At 40.3% G+C, this 25,366-nt stretch overlaps 1 protein-coding gene across 1 annotated transcript in view; it reads left to right on the forward strand.

Annotated features, from left to right (window-relative positions):
• Positions 1-25,366, forward strand: part of LOC138352597 (nicotinamide phosphoribosyltransferase-like) — a 174,184-nt gene that overhangs the window by 13,068 nt on the left and 135,750 nt on the right. Inside the window, exon 2 of the mRNA XM_069305087.1 lies at positions 21,441-21,554. Within this exon, the coding sequence (XP_069161188.1) occupies positions 21,441-21,554 (114 nt within the window). The remainder of the gene's footprint in view (positions 1-21,440; positions 21,555-25,366) is intronic.

Below are 25,366 nucleotides of genomic sequence, written 5' to 3' on the forward strand. Positions count from 1 at the left end.
AAGAGAGAACTGGATAAGCACCTCCAAAGGATACCTGATCAACCAGGCTGTGAATCATACGTCAGGCTGCGAGCAGCCGCGTCTAACAGCCTGGTTGATCAGTCAAGCAACCAGGAGGCTGGTCTACGACCGGGCTGCGGGGACGCTATGCCCTGGAAGCACCTCAAGGTAACCTCAATGTATCATCCCCCACTCCAACATCCCTTCGGCCTTCTAACCATTCTCCACTCCACTGTCCCCTCGTCCTCCCCACTATCTCCCACTCCCCCATACCCTCGTCCTCCCTACCATTCCCCCCCTCCCCCGTCCCCTTGTCCGCCCCACCATTCTCCATTCCCCTGTCCCCTCGTCCCCACAATCCCCAACTTACCTGTTCCCACGTCCTCCCCCAGCTTTCTCCCCTTCCCTGTCCCCTCGTCCTTCCCATCATTCCCCACTCCCTCGTCTGATGATCAAATAGTCTGATGTTCCCATCAGAAAATTGGGACCATCAAATGATCTCGGGCAAGATTCACGAAGAAGTTATGCAAACACTTACGAACCTAAACATCTTTTCTCAATCTTTGGCGGCTTTGTTTACAATTAGTAAACAGTTAATGAGCTCAGAAGCACCAGGAGGCTGTTTATAACAATACCAACAGTTGATTGGCAAGTTTTCATGCTTGTAAACTGTTTAATAAATGTAAAAAAAAGCTATCAAAAATGGAGGAAAGATGTACACGTTCATAAGTACTTGTTTAACTGCTTCGTGAATCTGGCACCAGATTTTCCCATCACTGAAATATAAGAAAAACAGTTCAAAAAACGAAATGAAAAACAATGTAAAATAAACAAAATTAACTATACTCATGAAATGAACGGTATGGTAAACAACACACCTCAATTCCAACGCAATGTCACACAAAAAAATTAAATAAAAATGAAAATATATCGAAATCTATGAAAATTCAATTTATCAATGAAAATGGAAGCATTGAAATGGAATCTTAACATAATTAGTATAGCGTGTATGTGCAACAGATGGCGCTGTTTTTCAAAAACGCATGTTTTTACCTGTCACAGGGGTGGCATCTATATAAAATTTAAATTTTTTAAATTTTGCCCCGAGGGGCGAGTTTATTGGGCAGCGCCACTCATCTTGTGAGTGAACATACCGCCATAGCAGAATGTACAACACTCCCCAATAGGAATAAAACCCGCTGGGTTGTTCATCCTGTCACTTGTACCCAGACACAGCTGGGACTTGCTTAACTGTCTCAAGTGAACAGCTCCTCAAACAAGAAGATTAACATTTATCAACCCTTAAAAGCTTACGTTATCTTGCGGGTGCAAAATGGGGAAATCTTTTAAGAACAGTATCAATATTTGACAAATAGTGTTTTCCTAACTCAAACAATGTGGGGTTTATTATTCTACAGTTATTTCTAATGTCTCTCAGGTGTTCACATTCACGTAGATAGTGGTCAAGGCGGTGTCCATCACTCTCACCACAGATTCTGCAACTTCGCTGATCAACTGTTGTTTCCATTCCAAATCTCCATGGATATTTGTATCCAAGACGGATTCTCGCTATTACTGATTCTCTCCCTCGTCGTCCTCCTCTTCGGCCATACTGATTGGGATTGCCAGCTGCAACCATGTTGTACCATCGTACAGATTCACTGGTTTGTGCTTCTATCCTCCTTTCCTCAGTTACCTTGTCACGGTGATGTTGCCTGATAATACCTCTAATTTGTAGTTAAGTCTTGGGTATGAAGTATTCAATATGGTCTCCTTCAGCGCCTTCAGTAGCCAGCACATCTGCTCGTTCATTTCCACATATTCCAACATGGGAGGGGATCCACAGAAACTTGATGACTCTTCCCTGATTGGTAAGTACTCTCACAGCTCTCTTAATTTCAGCGACTATTGCAAGATTTTCTGCCTGATTTTTACTTAGGCTTTGCAGTGCTGCTATTGAATCGGTGCAAATCACTGCACCATTAGTGTTCCGTTCAAGAAACCTTAACGCCATTACAATGGCAGTTAGCTCTGCTTGCGTTGAAGAGGCATAGTTCTCAATACGTGCTTATTCTTCATTTCTGCGTTGGAAAGTATTATCCTTGATTACCGTGTATGCTGCACCAGCCCTGCCATTGATAGGATTAGATGACCCGTCAGTGTAGATTTGATCTAGTTCATCTCCGGCTTCTTTGTAAATTTCCTCGAGATACTTGTGCCTCATTTCTTGTGGTATCATGTTGGATTTTTTCATTGCCATTTCATTGATGATGATCTTGCATGAGTCATTCTCCCAGGGAGGTAACCTCTCTACAGGCAGGAGCTCACGGGCTTGCTCAAGCAGGTGAAGCTCTTCAAGGTAGCAGACTGCTCTGTGATGCCATTTTTTGCTTCTCCTGTTTCCCCCTGAAAGTAGCACAGAGCTCAGTTTTTTCTTGGCAATATCATTGTAATGGGGATCTCTGGCTATCCTAATTGCAAGCTTAGCATTCAGCTCCTGAATTCTGCTTTTAACACTGGGAAGGGACAACTCCTCTCGTAGATTAGACGTTTTGGCAGTTCTTGGAACTCCAAGAATGATTGTCATGGCTTCATTTTGAATGCTTTCAAGCCTTTTCATATCGCTTTGGGAGTAGGTGCACAGTACTGGTGCGGCATAGTCTATGACGGAGCGCACATAGGCTGTGTACATCATTTTGAGCACGGCAATAGAGGCTCCATGTCCATTCTAAGTCATAGCTTTCAGTGTCCTGAGTCGACTTTTGCATGTTCCTATGAGTTGATTGAGCTCCTCTTTCTTTCCCTTGTTAGAGCCGACAGTGACGCCAAGGTACCGATAGTGGTCAACCCATTCAAGTGTTACACCATTAATTTGCAGTTCTTCATTTGCTCTCCGCTTGTGATGGAAGTATGCCTTCGTCTTGTTTGTGGAGAGAGTGAAACCGAGCTCAATACATTTCCTTCCGAGGAGTTCAATGGACTGTTCAATTTTTCCCAAGGTGGGAGCTTGTATTAGGACATCATCTGCATATCCCACTTGTTGTGTTCCTTCCGGAAAATCAATATTTGCAATGGCGTTCATAAGTACATTGAATAGTGTAGGGCTTAAGACTCCGCCTTGGGGGGTCCCGAGTTCCATATTCATTGTTCTGGAGACTGCTCCATTGAAGCAAACCTTGGCTTTCCTTCCTGTGAGGTAGTCTTCAACCCATTTCATGAGTCTCCCCTTGACACCCATGCATGCAAGCTCGTCCAGGATCGCAATCCCCTGTGCTTTGTCGAAGGCTCCTTTGATGTCAACAAATACAGAGTACCTAGCCGTGTCATTAGCCATGTAATTAACTATACAATTTGCTGTGCTCCGTCCTTTAACAAATCCATTGACCCCCTCCCCTAACCTGCCTATTTTGTGCAACAGTCGGTTTAGGATGATCCTTTCAAGCATCTTGCAAGTGCATGACACGAGACTGATAGGTCTGTAATTACCAGGGTCATTTGGCTTCGGTATGGGAATAATTATTGTGTGTTTCCATTGTGTGGGCAACACTCCACTTAGGAATGACTTGTTAAACAGGTGGAGTAGTGGATTCCCAGACACTTCACACAGTGCATTGAGTATGTCGTAGGTGACGCCATCTTCACCAGGTGCTGTACTTTTACCCTTTTTCATAGCGCCCCTTACTTCTTGGGCTGTGATTGGTTCCCCATACTCGTCATCACTAGACAGTGCTCTTGTTATCCTAATTCTTCTGTCATCATGTCGCAGGAGCTGTTCCCTGCTGATTTCTGCAGGGAGGGAGGAGGAGGATGCTGCATCACTCCACTTGTGAATTAGTTCCTCAGCCTTACCCTGGGGGTCTTTGTGAGCCGCAGGCCGGGCTCTGCCCCCCTTAGCTATCTGAATTTTTGCCCACACTTGTCTTGCAGGTGTTTCCTGTCCAATAGAGCTAGTGAACTCAAGCCATTGTCTTTCCCGCTCTTTAATCTTCTCCTCCCTGGCTACTTGACACACAGTTTTAAACAACTCTTGGTTACTTTCAGTGGGATGTCTCCGGTACTCTCTACTCATGTCTCGCACATTTGCGTTAAGCATCTTTATGTAATCATTCTCATACCATTTTATTTTCTTCCTCTGAGGGTTACTTCGCCAAGGTGTACGGCGCGGAACTCTTAGACAGCTCTCAATTTGGTGGTTAAGGTCATCAACAAATGTGTTAATGTCTTCTGGGATTTGGTATTCAGTGAACCAGTCACTCATCCTGTTTATGAAGTGCGGCCTCATATCTGGTCCGAGTGATAACCTTTTTCTTTTATTTGTCTCTTTCCTTCTCTTGCTCATGTCGACGGTGGTAATCAGTGCCCAATGGTCACTACATAAACTGTGCACAATGTGTGTACTGGCATCCGTGTCCTGTGCATTCAGCAGGAGAGCATAGTCTAATCTTCCTCCTCTGAGGTGAGTTGGCTGTTCATCACCCAGGACCCTATGGTTTTCACTTCCCCTGACAAAGAGTGACAGTTTCCGTCCATTGACATTGGGCTGATGACAGTTGGCACCAAAGTGTGGGTGTCTGGCATTCAGGTCACCGACCAGCAGGGTAGGGTCTTCATTAACAAACTCAGGCAGTGTGTCAAGGTCAAGTTTACTCTGTGGCACATATAGGTTGATTATATGTAGAGCATTATTGTTTAAGTAAAGGGTTACTCCCAGTGATTCAAACTCATCCCCCATGTGCAGGTCATCAATAATTTGTGCGGGAATGTTGTTATTTACAAAAGTGATGAGACCCCGTTTTCTTTCCCGAGAGGGCAGGGAGAACTTGCGATAACCGCTGAACCTGGGGTTGAAGTCATCACCTACCATTGTCTCCTGTAGCACTATAACGTCAGTTTGGTGTTCACGAGCGTATTGTATGATGTCATTAATTCTATTGCGAACGCCATTGCAGTTCCATTGTAGGATAGTGAGACTTTCTTCAGCGTGGTTACCCATCGTGGAGGTGTTGGTCATCAGATGTACTGTGTGCGGTGTTGTTGCTGGTGAGAGTGTGTTCACTGGTGGTGTTGTATGTGGTGTTGCACCACCGTCATGTGCTGGTGGTACTGTTTGTATGGGTGCCAGTGGTCAATGGTGTTGTGTACACTAGTGTCGTTGTGTTCACTGGTGGTGCTGTTGGTGTTGTGTTCACTGGTGGTGCTGTTGGTGGTGTTGTGTTCACTGGTGGTGTTGTGTTCACTGGTGGTGTTGTGTTAACTGGTGGTGTTGTGTTCACTGGTGGTGGTGTGTTCACTGGGGCAGCGATAGCACTTAGTTTGCTGTTATGTGCTGTGGCTCGTGTTGCATCCTCATGCACCAAGTTGCAACCTGCTGAACTCGCCTGAGGCAAGTTCAGGCCCTGCAGAATGTGAAGTATGTCCTCCTGGGTCTTCTGGATTGTACATAGGGTATTCTCAAGTTTATTTTGCTTGCTTATTAGTTCTTGCATGAGTGGGTGATTTTTTATCATGTGGGTAATCATTGCTTCGATATCGGGCGGCATTGTTTTATCTGGACCCAGTGAGGTGTTGACTGGTGAGTGGGGAGGGGGAGAATATAGTAAGTATATAAAAACATGCGTGTATTTGAATGGAAGTTTGTGTTAAAATTTCAAAGCAATCAGTGAAAAACTTTCAAAGATTACAGCTCGATGAAAACACTTCCTGCCCCTGTAGGGAAAACTAATACCAGTCATTGGTCACCATCAACACAGATGCATTTTGTGAGAAAACGTTAAATGCTTCTTTTGTTAGAAAAAGTTAAAATAATGACTCCACCTGTTCCCCTACCATCTTAAGACCCACGACTCTCACGCTCCCCCCTCAACACTTCCTGCCCCGTGTATGGGGGACTAATAACAGTCATTGATCACCCATCAACACAGATGCGTTGGCTGAGAAAAGTTTAACCTTCCTTTGTTTACATTTACTGTCACACAAACCCACCTGCTCCCTCACTTTCCACTCTTTCTCCCAGGGCTTCCCCGTCCATGCTCCCCTCTTAGGCAGGGCTCCCCCCCTCCCTGCTCCCCTCTCACGCAGGTTCCCCCCTCCCTCCACAACATATCAGGGCCATGTAGGGGGGAACCTCAATATATCCCTCCCAACATATCCGTGCCATAACCCACATACTCCTATCTATCTACACACAGGATTAACTCTACGGTGCTTACCCATACATATTCATCTACTTTTCTTCTCCTCTTCATCATTCCTCTCCTCTTCTCCTCTTCCTTTACTCTCCCCTACATAACCGCATACAAACCACATAGTCTCCCTCCAACCACCAACATATCTCTCCACCAAAGGGACCCGCGCAGCAGACCTCCACAATGCGCCAGCACGTGCCAAAATACTCGGGGTATCCCCACAGACCCTATTGGGACTTTGTACCTGTGCTCACCTGAGCAGGGGGGCTTAATGAGCTCACCTGCTCAGGTGCTGCAGACGGTTCTAGGCGTACTTTACACTACTCACTTTGTTTGCCACTCTCCATAGTGTATAGTAGGTCACTGGAAACGGGAGACCTACCAGAAATATGGAAGACTGCTAATGTAGTACCAATATTTAAAAAGGGTGACAGACAAGAGGCACTGAACTACAGGCCAGTGTGCTTAACTTGTATGCCATGCAAGGTGATGGAGAAGATTGTGAGAAAAAACCTAGTAACACATCTAGAGAGATGAGACTTCGTGACAACCCATCAACATGGGTTCAGGGAGGGTAAATCTTGCCTTTCAGGCTTAATAGAATTCTACGATCAGGTGACAAAGATTAAGCAATAAAGAGAAGGATCGGCAGACTGCATTTTTTTGGAATGTCGGAAAGCCTTTGACACAGTACCCCATAAAAGGCTGATGCATAAGCTGGAGAAACAGGCAGGAGTAGGGCGCTCCAGTGGATAAAGGAGTACCTAAGCAATAGGCAGCAGAGAGTTACAGCGAAGGGTGAGTCCTCAGATTGGCGTGAAGTCACCAGTGAAGTCCCACAGGGCTCTGTACTCGGACCTATCCTGTTTCTGAAATACATAAATGATCTCCCAGAGGGTATAGACTCATTCCTCTCAATGTTTGCTGACGACGCACAAATTATGAGAAGGATTAAGACAGAGGAGGACAGCTTGAGGCTTCACGAAGACCTGGACAAACTGCAGGAATGGTCGAACAAATGGTCGTTAGAATTTAATCCAAGCAAATGTAATATAATGAAGATAGGGGTAGGAAGCAGGAGACCAGATACAAGGTATCATTTGGGAGATGAAATACTTCAGGAGTCAGAGAGAGAGAAAGACCTGGGGGGTTGATATCACGCCAGACCTGTCCCCTGAAGCTCAAATCAAGAGGATAACTTCAGCGGCATATGCCAGGTTGGCTAACATACGAACGGCCTTTAGAAACTTGTGTAAGGAATCTTTCAGAACATTACATACCACATATGTCAGACCAATTCTGGAGTATGCGGCTCCAGCATGGAGTCCATATCTAGTCAATCATAAGACTAAACTGGAAAAGGTTCAAAGGTTTGCCACCAGACTTGTACCCGAGCTGAGTGGTATGAGATATGAGGAGAGACTACAGGAATTAAATCTCACTTCGTTGGAAGACAGAAGAGTTAGGGGGGATATGAATACCACATTCAAGATTCTCAAGGGAATCGACAGGGTAGATAAAGACAGTCTATTTAACACAAGGGGAACACGCACTAGTGGACACAGGTGAAAACTGAGTGCCCAAATGAGCCACAGAGATATTAGAAAGAACTTTTTTAGTGTCAGAGTGGTTGACAAATGTAATGCATTAGGAAGTGATGTTGTGGAGGCTGACTCCATACACAGCTTCAAGTGTAGATATGATAGAGCCCAATAGGCTCAGGAACCTGTACACCTGTTGATTGACGGTTGAGAGGCAGGACCAAAGAGCCAGAGCTCAACCCCCGCAAGCACAATTAGGTGAGTACACACACACACACACATATATATATATATATATATATATATATATATATATATATATATATATATATATATATATATATATATATATATATATATATATATATATATATATATATGTGTGTGTGTGTGTGTGTGTACTCACCTAATTGTGCTTGCGGGGGTTGAGCTCTGGCTCTTTGGTCCTGCCTCTCAACCGTCAATCAACAGGTGTACAGGTTCCTGAGCCTATTGGGCTCTATCATATCTACACTTGAAGCTGTGTATGGAGTCAGCCTCCACCACATCACTTATATATATATATATATATATATATATATATATATATATATATATATATATATATATATATATATATATATGTGTGTGTGTGTATATCACGAAAATAAACATGTGATATATATATATATATATATATATATATATATATATATATATATATATATATATATATATATATATATATATATATATATATATATATATATATATATATATATATATATGTCGTACCTAGTAGCCAGAACTCACTTTTTGGCCTACTATTCAAGGCCAGATTTGCCTAATAAGCCAAGTCTTCCTGAATTAATATATTTTTTCTAATTTTTTTCTTATGAAATGATAAAGCTACCCATTTCATTATGTATGAGGTCAATTTTTTTTATTGGAGTTAAAATTAACGTAGATATATGACCGAACCTAACCAACCCTACCTAACCTAACCTAACCTATCTTTATAGGTTAGGTTTGGTTAGGTAGCCGAAAAAGTTAGGTTAGGTTAGGTTAGGTAGGTTAGGTAGTCGAAAAACAATTAATTCATGAAAACTTGGCTTATTAGGCAAATCGGGCCTTGAATAGTAGGCCAAAAAGTGAGTTCTGGCTACTAGGTACGACATATATATATATATATATATATATATATATATATATATATATTATTAAATATGACCGAAAAAGTAAGATTAATAATTCTAACACGAATTTTCTCAATCTTTCGTACATTTCTTTTCACTGTTGGTGGTAATTCAAAAATCAATTCTCCAAAATTCATTTTTATTTCTAGTCTGACGCGACACTTGAGCACGTTTCATAAAACGAAACGGTTTACGAAACGCGCTCAAGTGTCGCATCAGACTAGAAATAAAAATGAATTTTGGAGAATTGATTTTTGAATTACCACCAACAGTGAAAAGAAATGTACGAAAGATTGAGAAAATTCGTGTTAGAATTATTAATCTTACTTTTTCGGTCATATTTAATAATATATATATATATATATATACGCGAACAAGCCTGAATGGTCCCCAGGACAATATGCAACTGAAAACTCACACCCCAGTTTGAGTTTTCAGTTATATATATATATATATATATATATATATGAATGAAAACTCACACCCCAGAAGTGACTCGAACCCATACTCCCAGAAGCAACGCAACTGGTAACTACAGGGCGCCTTAATCCACCCCCTAACCTACCTGTCAAGCGGATTAAGGCGCCCTGTAGTTACCAGTTGCGTTGCTTCTGGGAGTATGGGTTCGAGTCACTTCTGGGGTGTGAGTTTTCATTCGCATATAGTCCTGGGGACCATTCAGGCTTGTTCGCATATATATATATATATATATATATATATATATATATATATATATATATATATATATATATATATATATATATATATATATATATATGTCGTACCTAGTAGCCAGAACGCACTTCTCAGCCTACTATGCAAGGCCCGATTTGCCTAATAAGCCAAGTTTTCATGAATTAATTGTTTTTCAACTACCTAACCTACCCTAACTTTTTCGGCTACCTAAGCTAACCTAACCTATAAAGATAAGTTAGGTTAGGTTAGGTAGGGTTGGTTAGGTTCGGTCATATATCTAAGTTAATTTTAACTCCAATAAAAAAAATTTGACCTCAAACGTAATGAAATGAGTAGCTTTATCATTTCATAAGAAAAAAATAGAGAAAATATATTAATTCATGAAAATTTGGCTTATTAGGCAAATCAGGCCTTGCATAGTATGCCGAGTACGACGTTCTGGCTACTAGGTACAACATATATATATATATATATATATATATATATATATATATATATATATATATATATATATATATGTCGTACCTAGTAGCCAGAACGCACTTCTGAGCCTACTATGCAAGGCCCGATTTGCCTAATAAGCCAAGTTTTCCTGAATTAATATATTTTCTCTAATTTTTTTCTTATGAAATGATAAAGCTACCCATTTCATTATGTATGATGTTAATTTTATTTTATTGGAGTTAAAATTAACGTAGATATATGACCGAACCTAACCAACCCTACCTAACCTAACCTAACCTATCTTTATAGGTTAGGTTAGGTTAGGTAGCCGAAAAAGGTAGGTTAGGTTAGGTTAGGTAGGTTAGGTTGTCGGAAAAACAATTAATTCATGAAAACTTGGCTTATTAGGCAAATCGGGCCTTGAATAGTAGGCTGAGAAGTGCGTTCTGGCTACTAGGTACGACATATATATATATATATATATATATCGTACCTAGTAGCCAGAATGCACTTTTTGGGCTACTATGCAAGGCCCGATTTGCCTAATAAGCCAAGTTTTCCTGAATTAATATATTTTCTCTAATTTTTTTCTTATAAAATGATAAAGCTACCCATTTCATTAAGTATGAGGTCAATTTTTTTTTATTGGAGTTAAAATTAATGTAGATATATGACCGAACCTAACCAACCCTACCTAACCTAACCTAACCTATCTTTTTAGGTTAGGTTAGGTTAGGTAGCCGAAAAAGTTAGGTTAGGTTAGGTTAGGTAGGTTAGGTAGTCGAAAAACAATTATTTCATGAAAACTTGGCTTATTAGGCAAATCGGGCCTTGTATAGTAGGTTGAGAAGTGAGTTCTGGCTACTAGGTACGATATATATATATATATATATATATATATATTTATATATATATATATATATATATATATTAGTATATTTTGGTAGCAGTCTTTCCTGTAGACATATTTTATTAAATATGACCGAAAAAGTAAGATTAATAATTCTAACACGAATTTTCTCAATCTTTCGTACATTATGCTTCACTGTTGGAGGTAAATCAAAAATCACTTCTCCAAAATTCATTTTTATTTCTAGTCTGACGCGACACGGGCGCGTTTCGTAAAACTTATTACATTTTCAAAGACTTCACAAATACACAACTGATTAGAACTTGCGTTTCCCTGATTTTATATCTACATTTGAGTGAGGTGGGAAGGGTGATGTGGCATTACATTTGAGTAAGGTGGGAAGGATGATGTGGCATTAGAGGATATTAATAGGGTATTAAAAGTATCAACACAAGACAGAACACGAAACAATGGATATTGAATAGAAGTGTTTGTAGAAAGCCTATTGGTCCATATTTCTTGATGCTTCTATATTGGAGCGGAGTCTTGAGGTGGGTAGAATATAGTTGTGCAATAATTGGCTGTTGATTGCTGGTGTTGACTTCTTGATGTGTAGTGCCTCGCAAACGTCTAGCCGCCTGCTATCGCTGTATCTATCGATGATTTCTGTGTTGTTTACTAGGATTTCTCTGGCGATGGTTTGGTTATGGGAAGAGATTATATGTTCCTTAATGGAGCCCTGTTGTTTATGCATCGTTAAACGCCTAGAAAGAGATGTTGTTGTCTTGCCTATATACTGGGTTTTTTGGAGCTTACAGTCCCCAAGTGGGCATTTGAAGGCATAGACGACGTTAGTCTCTTTTAAAGCGTTCTGTTTCGTGTCTGGAGAGTTTCTCATGAGTAGGCTGGCCGTTTTTCTGGTTTTATAGTAAATCGTCAGTTGTATCCTCTGATTTTTGTCTGTAGGGATAACGTTTCTATTAACAATATCTTTCAGGACCCTTTCCTCTGTTTTATGAGCTGTGGAAAAGAAGTTCCTGTAAAATAGTCTAATAGGGGGTATAGGTGTTGTGTTAGTTGTCTCTTCGGAGGTTGCATGGCTTTTCACTTTCCTTCTTATGATGTCTTCGATGAAACCATTGGAGAAGCCGTTATTGACTAGAACCTGCCTTACCCTACAGAGTTCTTCGTCGACTTGCTTCCATTCTGAGCTGTGGCTGAGAGCACGGTCGACGTATGCGTTAACAACACTCCTCTTGTACCTGTCAGGGCAGTCGCTGTTGGCATTTAGGCACATTCCTATGTTTGTTTCCTTTGTGTAGACTGCAGTGTGGAAACCTCCGCCCTTTTCCATGACTGTTACATCTAGAAAAGGCAGCTTCCCATCCTTTTCCGTCTCGTAAGTGACGGAAAAGTGACCTCCACCCCTATGTGGACGAGACAATCGGAATGATAGCCGACAGAGTGTATCGTGATCCAGCCTGTACTCCTCTTGACATGCCAGAAAGTATTCTGAGGAAACTACTCCAAGCTTGTACTAAAGAGGCACCCTTCTTGAGCCCGGATGGGCACATGTATAAGCAAGTAGATGGGGTCGCTATGGGTTCTCCCCTAGGTGTCCTGTTTGCAAACTTCTACATGGGTACCATCGAGCAAAAAGTCTTAGTCGACATGAACTTGAAACCGGCCATATACTGCAGGTATGTTGACGACATTTTTACACAGGTACCTGATGTCAGTCATCTGCAGGAGCTGAAGGAGGCATTTGAGCAGAGTTCCGTGCTGCGTTTCACTTACGAGACGGAAAAGGATGGGAAGCTGCCTTTTCTAGATGTAACAGTCATGGAAAAGGGCGGAGGTTTCCACACTGCAGTCTACACAAAGGAAACAAACATAGGAATGTGCCTAAATGCCAACAGCGACTGCCCTGACAGGTACAAGAGGAGTGTTGTTAACGCATACGTCGACCGTGCTCTCAGCCACAGCTCAGAATGGAAGCAAGTCGACGAAGAACTCTGTAGGGTAAGGCAGGTTCTAGTCAATAACGGCTTCTCCAATGGTTTCATCGAAGACATCATAAGAAGGAAAGTGAAAAGCCATGCAACCTCTGAAGAGACAACTAACACAACACCTATACCCCCTATTAGACTATTTTACAGGAACTTCTTTTCCACAGCTCATAAAACAGAGGAAAGGGTCCTGAAAGATATTGTTAATAGAAACGTTATCCCTACAGACAAAAATCAGAGGATACAACTGACGATTTACTATAAAACCAGAAAAACGGCCAGCCTACTCATGAGAAACTCTCCAGACACGAAGCAGAACGCTTTAAAAGAGACTAACGTCGTCTATGCCTTCAAATGCCCACTTGGGGACTGTAAGCTCCAAAAAACCCAGTATATAGGCAAGACAACAACATCTCTTTCTAGGCGTTTAACGATGCATAAACAACAGGGCTCCATTAAGGAACATATAATCTCTTCCCATAACCAAACCATCGCCAGAGAAATCCTAGTAAACAACACAGAAATCATCGATAGATACAGCGATAGCAGGCGGCTAGACGTTTGCGAGGCACTACACATCAAGAAGTCAACACCAGCAATCAACAGCCAATTATTGCACAACTATATTCTACCCACCTCAAGACTCCGCTCCAATATAGAAGCATCAAGAAATATGGACCAATAGGCTTTCTACAAACACTTCTATTCAATATCCATTGTTTCGTGTTCTGTCTTGTGTTGATACTTTTAATACCCTATTAATATCCTCTAATGCCACATCATCCTTCCCACCTTACTCAAATGTAATGCCACATCACCCTTCCCACCTCACTCAAATGTAGATATAAAATCAGGGAAACGCAAGTTCTAATCAGTTGTGTATTTGTGAAGTCTTTGAAAATGTAATAAGTTTTACGAAACGCGCCCGTGTCGCGTCAGACTAGAAATAAAAATGAATTTTGGAGAAGTGATTTTTGATTTACCTCCAACAGTGAAGCATAATGTACGAAAGATTGAGAAAATTCGTGTTAGAATTATTAATCTTACTTTTTCGGTCATATTTAATAAAATATATATATATATATATATATATATATATATATATATATATATATATATATATATATATATATATATATATATATATATATATATATTATATATATATATATATATCTTGAGGTTATCTTGGGATGATTTCGGGGCTTTAGTGTCCCCGCGGCCCGGTCCTCCACCCCTATGAAGCAGCCCGTGACAGCTGACTAACACCCAAGTACCTATTTTACTGCTAGGAAACAGGGGCACAGGGTGAAAGAAACTCTGCCCATTGTTCCTCACCGGCGCCTGGGATCGAACCCAGGACCACAGGATCACAAGTCCAGCATCCTGTCCGCTCAGCCGACCGGCTCCCTAGGTTATAGGGAGCCGGTCGGCTCGATATATATATATATATATATATATATATATATATATATATATATATATATATATATATATATATATATAGGTATATATATATATATATATATATATATTATATATATATATATAATATACTTTATTGTGTATTATATATATATATATATATAATACACAATAAAGGAAAAAAAAAAGGGAAGGGGGTGGTAGGAGAAAAGCACACAGAAACTGTATTGGAGGGGACCCACATTCCCTCCAATGCGTTATGTGTGGTTTCCTCCGAGGCTATGGGTCCCCCTTCTTCCAGCCAGAGGTGGTACTCCCTTCCCTATATTCATATATATATATATATATATATATATATATATATATATATATATATATATATATATATATATATATATATATATATATATATATATATATATATATTATATATATATATATATATATATATATATATATATATATATATATATATATATATATATATATATATATATATATATATATATATGAATATAGGGAAGGGAGTACCACCTCTGGCTGGAAGAAGGGGGACCCATAGCCTCGGAGGAAACCACACATAACGCATTGGAGGGAATGTGGGTCCCCTCCAATACAGTTTCTGTGTGCTTTTCTCCTACCACCCCCTTCCCTTTTTTTTTTTCCTTTATTGTGTATTTAAAGGTTACAAAACATACAAGACAAATGCCTAAAGGTTATGGATCTCTTGAAGCTCCTCCGCTTCTGGACAGGAACCGAGGACGCAGCAAGCATTTCCCCTCTGGATCGCCACACTGAGACGCTGAAATAAAAAACTGGAAGCCCTTGGGTCTCTGGTGACGTCAATGAGCTTGGACCCCAATTCCTTGAGAAATCCCAAGGCACTCTTGCCCCAGGGGCCATGCGTCTCAGACGCTATGGGAACAAAGAGGTATTGACCTTCCAGTCGCCTGTACTTGAGTGATTTTGCTGTTTCCCTGTGGTTGGCCGCCCCACCTGCTTGATCAGCTCCGAAGTGTACATAGGTGTTAGCCAGGGTGGATACACATGTGTAGTCCCACACCAACTGTCTACCCTCCTTCCATGAGTATATGGTGATGCCATCAGGGCGAAGTGCTGGGAAATCCGGGTTTTGGACCCCTAGGATGCGAGGTTCTCTCTCCGCTGGGCACCCAGCTGAGACGAGGCTTCTCTTGATGATGTCATTGACCTCGTTGTGTCTTGCATGCCAGCCCTTTGTGCTTCCGCAATGCAACCCATGCAATCCGTATTGGTCTGCTTCCACCCTGTTGCAAATACACTTGTATTCAGTGTGAATTGGGGCACCAAGGCGGAGGGCCACTGCTACACGAAGGGATTCTGGATCTAGGCGCGTGCCCATTGCAGACATGGGTACTGCCAGGAGGAAGTCTCCTGCATGGGGGGCACGCACTGCTCTGAGGCGGGCTTTCTCCTTGTCTGATGATGCGACGCTTAGCATGGCATCAGCTACTTTTTCCACTAGAGGGTGGTCCCAGCTGGACTGTTTGTGTTGTTTTGTTGGCTCTATAATGGTTGCTGGGGCTGCAAGAACATTCTACTGATTTGAACATTCAGTGAAAGCAGGATCGTGTATATATATGCAATTGACGATCACAAAACACTGATCATTTTATGCGGAAAATCCACAGAGAAATATGAAATGAGGTGAACGTTTCGGCTTGTTAAAGCCTTTGTCAACACCAGACTGACAGATTTTCTGTATATATATATATATATATATATATATATATATATATATATATATATATATATATATATATATATATGTCGTACCTAGTAGCCAGAACGCACTTCTCAGCCTACTATGCAAGGCCCGATTTGCCTAATAAGTCAAGTTTTCATGAATTAATTGTTTTTCGACTACCTAACCTACCTAACCTAACCTAACTTTTTCGGCTACCTAACCTAACCTAACCTATAGAGATTGGTTAGGTTAGGTTAGGTAGGGTTGGTTAGGTTCGGTAATATATCTTCGTTAATTTTAACTCCAATAAAAAAAAATTGACCTCATACATAATGAAATGGGTACCTTTATCATTTCATAAGAAAAAAATTAGAGAAAATATATTAATTCAGGAAAACTTGGCTTATTAGGCAAGTCGGGCCCTGCATAGTAGGCTGAGAAGTGCGTTCTGGCTACTAGGTACGACATATATATATATATATATATATATATATATATATATATATATATATATATATATATATATATATATATATATATATATATATATATATATATTAGTATATTTTGGTAGCAGTCTTTCCTGTAGACATATATTATTAAATATGACCGAAAAAGTAAGATTAATAATTCTAACACGAATTTTCTCAATCTTTCGTACATTACGCTTCACTGTTGGAGGTAAATCAAAAATTAATTCTCCAAAATTCATTTTTATTTCTAGTCTGACGCGACACGGGCGCGTTTCGTAAAACTTATTACATTTTCAAAGACTTTAGTTCACAAATACACAACTGAATAGAACTTATGTATCTCCGATTTTATATCTACATTTGAGTGAGGTGGGAGTAGGTGGGAGTAGATATATATATCTTTGGCAGTAGGTTTCCACACTGCAGTCTACACTAAGGAAACAAACATAGGAATGTGCCTAAATGCCAACAGCGACTGCCCTGACAGGTACAAGAGGAGTGTTGTTAACGCATATGTCGACCGTGCTCTCAGCCACAGCTCAGAATGGAAGCAAGTCGACGAAGAACTCTGTAGGGTAAGGCAGGTCCTAGTCAATAACGGCTTCTCCAATGGTTTCGTCGAAGACATCATAAGAAGGAAAGTGAAAAGCCATGCAACCTCTGAAGAGACAACTAACACAACACCTATACCCCCTATTAGACTATTTTACAGGAACTTCTTTTCCACAGCTCATAAAACGGAGGAAAGGGTCCTGAAAGATATTGTTAATAGAAACGTTATCCCTACAGACAAAAATCAGAGGATACAACTGACGATTTACTATAAAACCAGAAAAACGGCCAGCCTACTCATGAGAAACTCTCCAGACACAAAACAGAACGCTTTAAAAGAGACTAACGTTGTCTATGCCTTCAAATGCCCACTTGGGGACTGTAAGCTCCAAAAAACCCAGTATATAGGCAAGACAACAACATCTCTTTCTAGGCGTTTAACGATGCATAAGCAACAGGGCTCCATTAAGGAACATATAATCTCTTCCCACAACCAAACCATCGCCAGAGAAATCCTAGTAAACAACACAGAAATCATCGATAGATACAGCGATAGCAGGCGGCTTGACGTTTGCGAGGCACTACACATCAAGAAGTCAACACCAGCAATCAACAGCCAATTATTGCACAACTATATTCTACCCACCTCAAGACTCCGCTCCAATATAGAAGCATCAAGAAATATGGACCAATAGGCTTTCTACAAACACTTCTATTCAATACCCATTGTTTGTGTTCTGTCTTGTGTTGATACTTTTAATACCCTATTAATATCCCCTCTTGTTCTGTCTTGTGTTAATGCCACATCACCCCTCCCACCTCACTCAAATGTAGATATAAAATCGGAGATACGTAAGTTCTATTCAGTTGTGTATTTGTGAACTAAAGTCTTTGAAAATGTAATAAGTTTTACGAAACGCGCCCGTGTCGTGTCAGACTAGAAATAAAAATGAATTTTGGAGAATTAATTTTTGATTTACCTCCAACAGTGAAGCGTAATGTACGAAAGATTGAGAAAATTCGTGTTAGAATTATTAATCTTACTTTTTCGGTCATATTTAATAAAATATATATATGTATATATAATATTTATGATCGATGTTCCCTTCGGGAATCTTAATTTTAAGATGAATAGGAAAACCAGGGATATACTGAACATCTTGTATCAGAAGCTTTACTTTAAAAAACATAACGTTTCGAAAACTTCTTGTATTCATCATCAGATCTAAAAGAAAAAACAGAAATCACAATCAAATAGCTGGTAAACAAAGAAATCATACTGAATATAATTGCCTATCAAAGAAAGGAAAATGCTTAAAAATCAAAACACTTAAGCGCACTTAAAGTGATCAATACGAATAAAACTTATTAACTGTCACATATACTAAAAGTAATTTAAAATCCATTAAACTACAAGATGAAATTTATAACTACTAAAACAAACCATTCTATTAAACTTATGTGAAGTGATCAGAAGTGAAACTTGATACCTAATATATAGATACTAAACACTATAACAAATATTTATATAACGACTACAAATCTACAAAAAATGTATGTAAAATACAAACAGAATAAACGACAATTATAAAGTACTGACCAAAATCTTATAAAAAACTCAAATATTAAATAAAATTAAATACCAAAAAATGTATTATATATCCTAAACAAAAGATTATATTAATGCACAATGTTAAGACTTAAAGTAAGTAAGAAAGGGCAAAGACATGGTAAACTAAACAAAATTAAACTACCATATAAACTAAAAATCAAATTACAGGGCCTACTGTGCACTATACAGTGTACAATTGAACAGCTGAAAGGTTGCTATTTAACAGAGGCCGCAGCTCCTTTATATATAAGGATTCCATTACTCTCAAATCTGACTGGCCATTCATACAAGTGTCCAGAATTTTAAAATCAGATTCCAGCAGAGAATGATCAAACTCATAACAATGGTTTCTAATCTCCGAAAATGCTGGTTTAGACAATGGTAATCCAGTCCTAAAAGATAATCCCCGGTTCTCAAGTATCCTAATCTTAAAGTTCCGAATGGAACTCCCAACATATCCAGCATTACAGCTGGAACAATTATACATATATACGACATTTGAGCACAAGGGGGTAGGCACTTTATCTTTAAATTTAAAATAAGAGCCTATGGTATTTGTGTTGACAAAAATAAATCTAAAGTGTACTTGAGGATAACACTGCTGCAACAGTCTCCTCAAACGACTCCTTACAGAAAAGCTAATACTGCCATAAAATGGTAATTTAATATATTTAAGATCCCTTTCCACTGTAGTAATCCTACACGATGGGTGAAACTTCTTATATAAGAAATTCCTTATAAAAGTATAAACCATATGCACAGTATAACCATTATTTGAAAAAAAATTCACAAGAAAATTAATTTCCTGATCAAAGTTATTCCAATTAGAACATAAAACAAAGGCCCTATTCAGTAGAGTGTTAATAGCATTTTTCTTAAAAATATCAGGAACAAAGGAATTAAAATTTAAACCTAAACCAGTAAAGGTTGGTTTCCTAAAAACATTAGTGTTGAACCCATTGAGGTTATTCACTTTTACATCAAGAAACGACAATGAATTATCAACTTCACACTCTGCAGTAAACCGTATATTACTATGTTGTGCATTAAGATACTCTCTAAATTTCTCAATATGACATTGGTCCCTAAACAACAAAAAAGTGTCATCTACATAGCTCCTGTACAAGACTGGTTTGAAGGCCGAAGGACAATTATCAAGCCAATTTATTTCGTGAAAACTCAAAAAAGCAATAGCCAGTGCAGGACCTAAAGGAGACCCCATTGCTACTCCGTCAATTTGTTTATAATAAATATTATTAAACATAAACATGGAGTCTTTAACTGCTATTTCTAACAGCCGTCTGAATATTTTACTACAAAATCCAGACACTAAGTTAGTGTCAGCAAATAATTGACTTACACAGATATCAATGGTTTCCAACAGAGAAATATTAGTAAAAAGTGATTCAACATCGAAACTGGCCATTATAGTTGGGAACTCAAAATTTAAAGAGGAAAGTTCTTTTACAAAATCCTGAGAATTTCTCACAGTAAATTCATTATGCGTTATTGGTTCTAATAATGGAACCAGAAACTTAGCCAGTTTATAATTAAAAGTGCCAATCGCAGTGCACAAGTGCACAAGCTGGAGATGCAGGCGGGAGTGAAAGGGAAGGTACTCCACTGGATAAGGGAGTACCTAAGCAACAGAAGACAGCGAGTCACTGAGATGGGGGAGATCTCAGATTGGCAAAGCCCGTGGAGCCCCGTAGGGTTCCACGGGGTTGCGGGAACTGAACCCTGCGGGACCAGTGAAGTCCCGCAGGGTTCAGTTCTTGGACTACTGTTTCTGATATATGTAAATGATCTCCCAGCGGGTATAGAATCGTTCCTCTCATTGTTTGCTGATGATGCAAAGATTAAGAGGAGGATTTAGACAGAGAGATAAAGATAGTATGAGGCTACAAGATGACCTAGTATGAGGGTGGAGGGGGGTTACAATACAATAAAACTTGTTTAGCATGTAAAGGATTTGGGAATAATAATGTCTGACGACCTAACGTTTAAGGAGCATAACCAAGCATATATTGCGACAGCCAGAAAAATGATAGGATGGATTACGAGAACTTTCAAATCCAGGGATCCCATCACAATGGTTGTACTCTTCAAGTCACTTGTGTTGTCCCGTCTTGAGTACTGCTCAGTACTCACTTCCCCCTTCAGAGCAGGAGAGATTGCTGAAATAGAGGGAATACAGAGAACATATACGGCACGCATAGACGCAATAAAGCACCTAAATTATTGGGATCGTCTCAAAGCCCTCCAAATGTACTCACTAGAAAGAAGACGAGAGAGATATCAAATAATATACACCTGGAAGATACTGGAGGGCCAAGTACCAAATCTACACAGTAAAATAACAACGTACTGGAGTGAACGACATGGAAGAAAATGTTGAATAGAACCAGTGAAGAGCAGAGGTGCCATAGGCACAATCAGAGAACACTGTATAAACATCAGAGGTCCGCGGTTGTTCAACGTCCTCCCAGCGAGCATAAGAAATATTGCCGGAACAACCGTGGACATTTTCAAGAGGAAACTAGATTTATTCCTCCAAGGAGTGCCGGACCAACCGGGCTGTGGTGGGTATGTGGGCCTGCGGGCCGCTCCAAGCAACAGCCTAGTGGACCAAACTCTCACAAGTCGAGCCTGGCCTCGGGCCGGGCTTGGGGAGTAGAAGAACTCCCAGAACCCCATCAACCAGGTATCAACCAGGTAACCAGGTATGTTATTTGAACCAACCTGCTACTAGCTACCATCAAACAGAGACCCCAACTACACCCTGACAGAACAAACAGCCGACTTCGGCAGCCACACTCCAGCAATTGACATTGGAGAGCTTGCACTTATTTGGGAGATCACCCTGGTAAGCGTCTGGTTCTGGGAGACGGGTTCAGCGTCACCTTTACTCAAGGGTATACCTCACACTGCCTAGTTGTCATGAGTACACACCCGTTCTTGAGCTGCCGTGACTCCCTCGCACTCTCCTTTCTGTGGGATGATCTCTCAATCCCCCTTAGTTAGTTATAGTCCACTATCACTCAAGTTATATCTGTCTCTGTCTCTGTCTCTCTCTCTCTCTCTCTCTCTCTCTCTCTCTCTCTCTCTCTCTCTCTCTCTCTCTCTCTCTCTCTCTCTCTCTCTCTCTCTCTCTCTCTCTCTCTCTCTCTCTCTCTCTCTCTCTCTCTCTCTCTCTCTCTCTCTCTCTCTCTCTCTCTCTCTCTCTCTCTCTCTCTCTCTCTCTCTCTCTCTCGCTTTCTCTCTCTCTCTCTCGCTCTCTCTCTCTCTCTCTCTCTCTCTCTCTCTCTCTCTCTCTCTCTCTCTCTCTCTCTCTCTCTCTCTCTCTCTCTCTCTCTCTCTCTCTCTCTCTCTCTCTCTCTCTCTCTCTCTCTCTCTCTCTCACTCTCTCTCTCTCTCACTAACCAGGAAACCTCACAGGAACTAGAGAAAAGTCAGCTAACAAGTATAACATTTAATACATAAGAACATACACAATATACATACATTAATAGTTATAAGCAATACAACCTCTTAGACTGCTACCAACTGATAACACTCCAATATCGCCTTATGTGTCCAACCTATAACTGTATCAAACTGTGGCTTAAACTTCAGCCTACAACCTTCTGTTCCCCTCACTGCTTTAAACTACAATGCATTGCACATTAAACATTTACATAATTCCTACTCTACATAATAGCATCAATCTCTCACCTTGCACTGCGCTCTTCACGCCAAAAAACGGAATCAAGCGCTCCCTTAAACATCAACGTGTTCATAAGATCCTCTGTTCCATTACTCGAGGTCCCCTACTACCATCATCAATCTGGGTCCTCAAAAATATTATGTAAAGTACTCCTGCAGTTCCTCCAATCAGCTGCACATGAAGTCCTCCTTGAATGTCAGTAAAGCTCCTCCACTGGCTTCAGAAAAGATATGTGTAGCTCCTTACACTTCTTGAAGATTCGCTATGTCCATGGAGTTCCACTCCTCACTGTAAGTCCTATTCCACCTTACACTCATAGCTTCCACTATGAGTTTCAGCTCACACTTGGAGTTCAGCATACACTCCTCCTCTGGTACGAAGATTCTTCACTAACTTCTTCCACACAAACCTGCAAATCCATCATCATGCCATAATAAATGTTTTCCTGGCAAAATATTAATAAATGTATTCACAGAAAATAAAACTCCTCCATCCGACATCCTTTCAAACACTAAGGCACCGCCGCGATGGGTCCTCCCCCATCCTGGGCACGTCCACCTGGGAACATGTCTTGACGCGTTGCTGGAGCCGCCGCCGGCCGCGACGCTGGAGGAGGGGGGCTTCCCCCCTCCCGTCCCCCCTCCGTTCAGCCATCCACTGAGCTTCTGCGAGAGGGGATGTACCACTCCTCCTTCAAGCATATTCTCCCAACTTAAATATCCTATTTCAGCTCAATGGCTCAATGAAATTACTACCTAATATATACATATACTCACTATGATCGCTGGGCACATGATCAAACATCGGTAGCTAATCTAACAAACGATTAAACAGGTTTATCGCCGGCATCTATGACGTAGGGACGCTCAGGCCCTGGTCCTCAACAATGGCACTCACACAGGCCACCCACAAAAATCGCTATAGGACTGCTTCACAAGGCTTCTTCTAGTCATGATTTGAGTGTATGGAGTCGCCCAGCAGGCTCCACAGCAGAAACGCCTGCTTGCTTTCTTCCTCTTGAAGGCAGACCCACAATTAGAGTTCCACAAAGACGCGACCAACACACACTTCCAGGCCGCCTCTAATTATTAAAGTCACAGAGAAATGGTGTACGAAGTTCCCTTACAGCTTTCTCACGCTTAACATCAAATAGCCTTCACTTCAACACCAACACAGGGCACTCTATCCTTCCTTCTCCCAGGAGATCACTACGTACAAACCATCTCTGACGAGTGCTGTAGCTCAAGCAAGGTCACGACGTCCTGCTAGCATCAAGCCAAGTCACCAAAGCATCGACATCTCATTTCATGTCACTTATTTGAATGCTCATTCTCTGCTAGTATTCTTAAATTATTCACTGATGTTTATTATATTATTTATTATATACATTTTTCCTCTGACCTATCAATCAGGTCCCGAAGGCAGAATAACGCTCAATGGGGTGGACTTGTTCCACCCAGGCTACTTGGGGTCATAACACTAGACAAACTGAATGAATGGTTCAACAAATGGCTACTAAAGTTCAACTAGAGTAAATGTAAGGCAATGAAACTAGGCGGTGGAAACAGGAGGACAGACACAAGATACCAAATGGGAGAAGAAGTCCTTCATTAAACGGACAGAAAGAAAGCTCTAGGAGTTGACATCCCACCAAACGTGTCTCCTGCAGCTCACATAAAAAACATTGGCGGCGTATGTAAGGCTGACTAACATCAGAACTGCCTTCAGGAACCTGTGTAAGGAATCATTCAGAACCTTGTATACCACATATGTAAGTCCAATCCCAAAGTATGCGGTCCCAGCATGGAACCCGTACCGTGTCAAGCAAAAGAAGAAGCTGGAAAATGTTCAGATGTATTGCCACTAGGCTAATCCCAGAACTGAGAGGCATGAGTTACGAGGAAAGGCTGCGAGAAACACACGTCACGACTCTAGAAGACAGAATAGTAAGGGGAGACATGACGACTACCTACACAATTCTCTGAGGAATTGACAAGGTAGATAATTAAAATCTATTTTACACAGGGGGTATGCGAACAAGGGGACACAGGTGGAAACTGAGTACCCAAATGAGCCACAGGGACGTTAGAAAGAACTTTTTCAGTGTCAGAGTAGTTAACAGATGGAATGTATTTGGCACTGATGTGGTGGAAGCAGACTCCATACTCAGTTTCAAATGTAGATATGATAGAGCCCAGTTGGCTCAGGAATCTGTACACCAGTTGATTGACAATTGAGAAGCGGGACCAAAAAGCCAGAGCTCAGCCCCCGCAAGAACAACTAGGTGAGTACAGCTAGAGACCCGGGCATCACCGGGAACCCCTTCTAGTATTATACATAACAGTGACATAGACCTATTACAACATAGATGATGGAGAAACATTTAAATTGGACCTTTATGCTAGATAGTAATATAAATATATGTGCCATAGGGTTCAACTCTCCTGTTCTAGGATTACGTAAGCAATACTAATGTGCAACTAAATAATCATCCATGCTGAGTTACCAGTAAAACAATAGTCTTATGCTTGTTAACACTTGAAGTCCGCAATCCACTCTGCATCACTACTATGTGCAATTCTTAAAATATTAAAAAATAAATGATTTCAAATTTCTTCTTTTGTAAAGAGTTAAAATATTAAAAAAAAAATTATTTAAAGATTTTCTTGGATATGTAACATCTCAAAATAAATTTTAATATCGATATCAGTTCCTACAATTTGGATAAGGGCTTATACCTTAATTTTACGTTTTCTATTCTAGTAGAATTCAGAGAAAGAAAAATGGTCTTAATTTTAATATTTTTATTTTTTGGGTGTGATGGTGCTACATTTTAAAACAATCTTATAATTAATGAATTTCTTATGTATAATAAATAATTCATTTATTAAATAATAAAACAACAGATGTAAAATCATTGTATATATTGGAATTTATAAGCAAAGCAGAATTTTCTCGCATTTCTATAGTGA

Source organism: Procambarus clarkii, chromosome 54 (assembly GCF_040958095.1).
Source record: "Procambarus clarkii isolate CNS0578487 chromosome 54, FALCON_Pclarkii_2.0, whole genome shotgun sequence".
In the NCBI taxonomy this organism is placed as follows: Eukaryota; Metazoa; Arthropoda; class Malacostraca; order Decapoda; family Cambaridae; genus Procambarus; species Procambarus clarkii.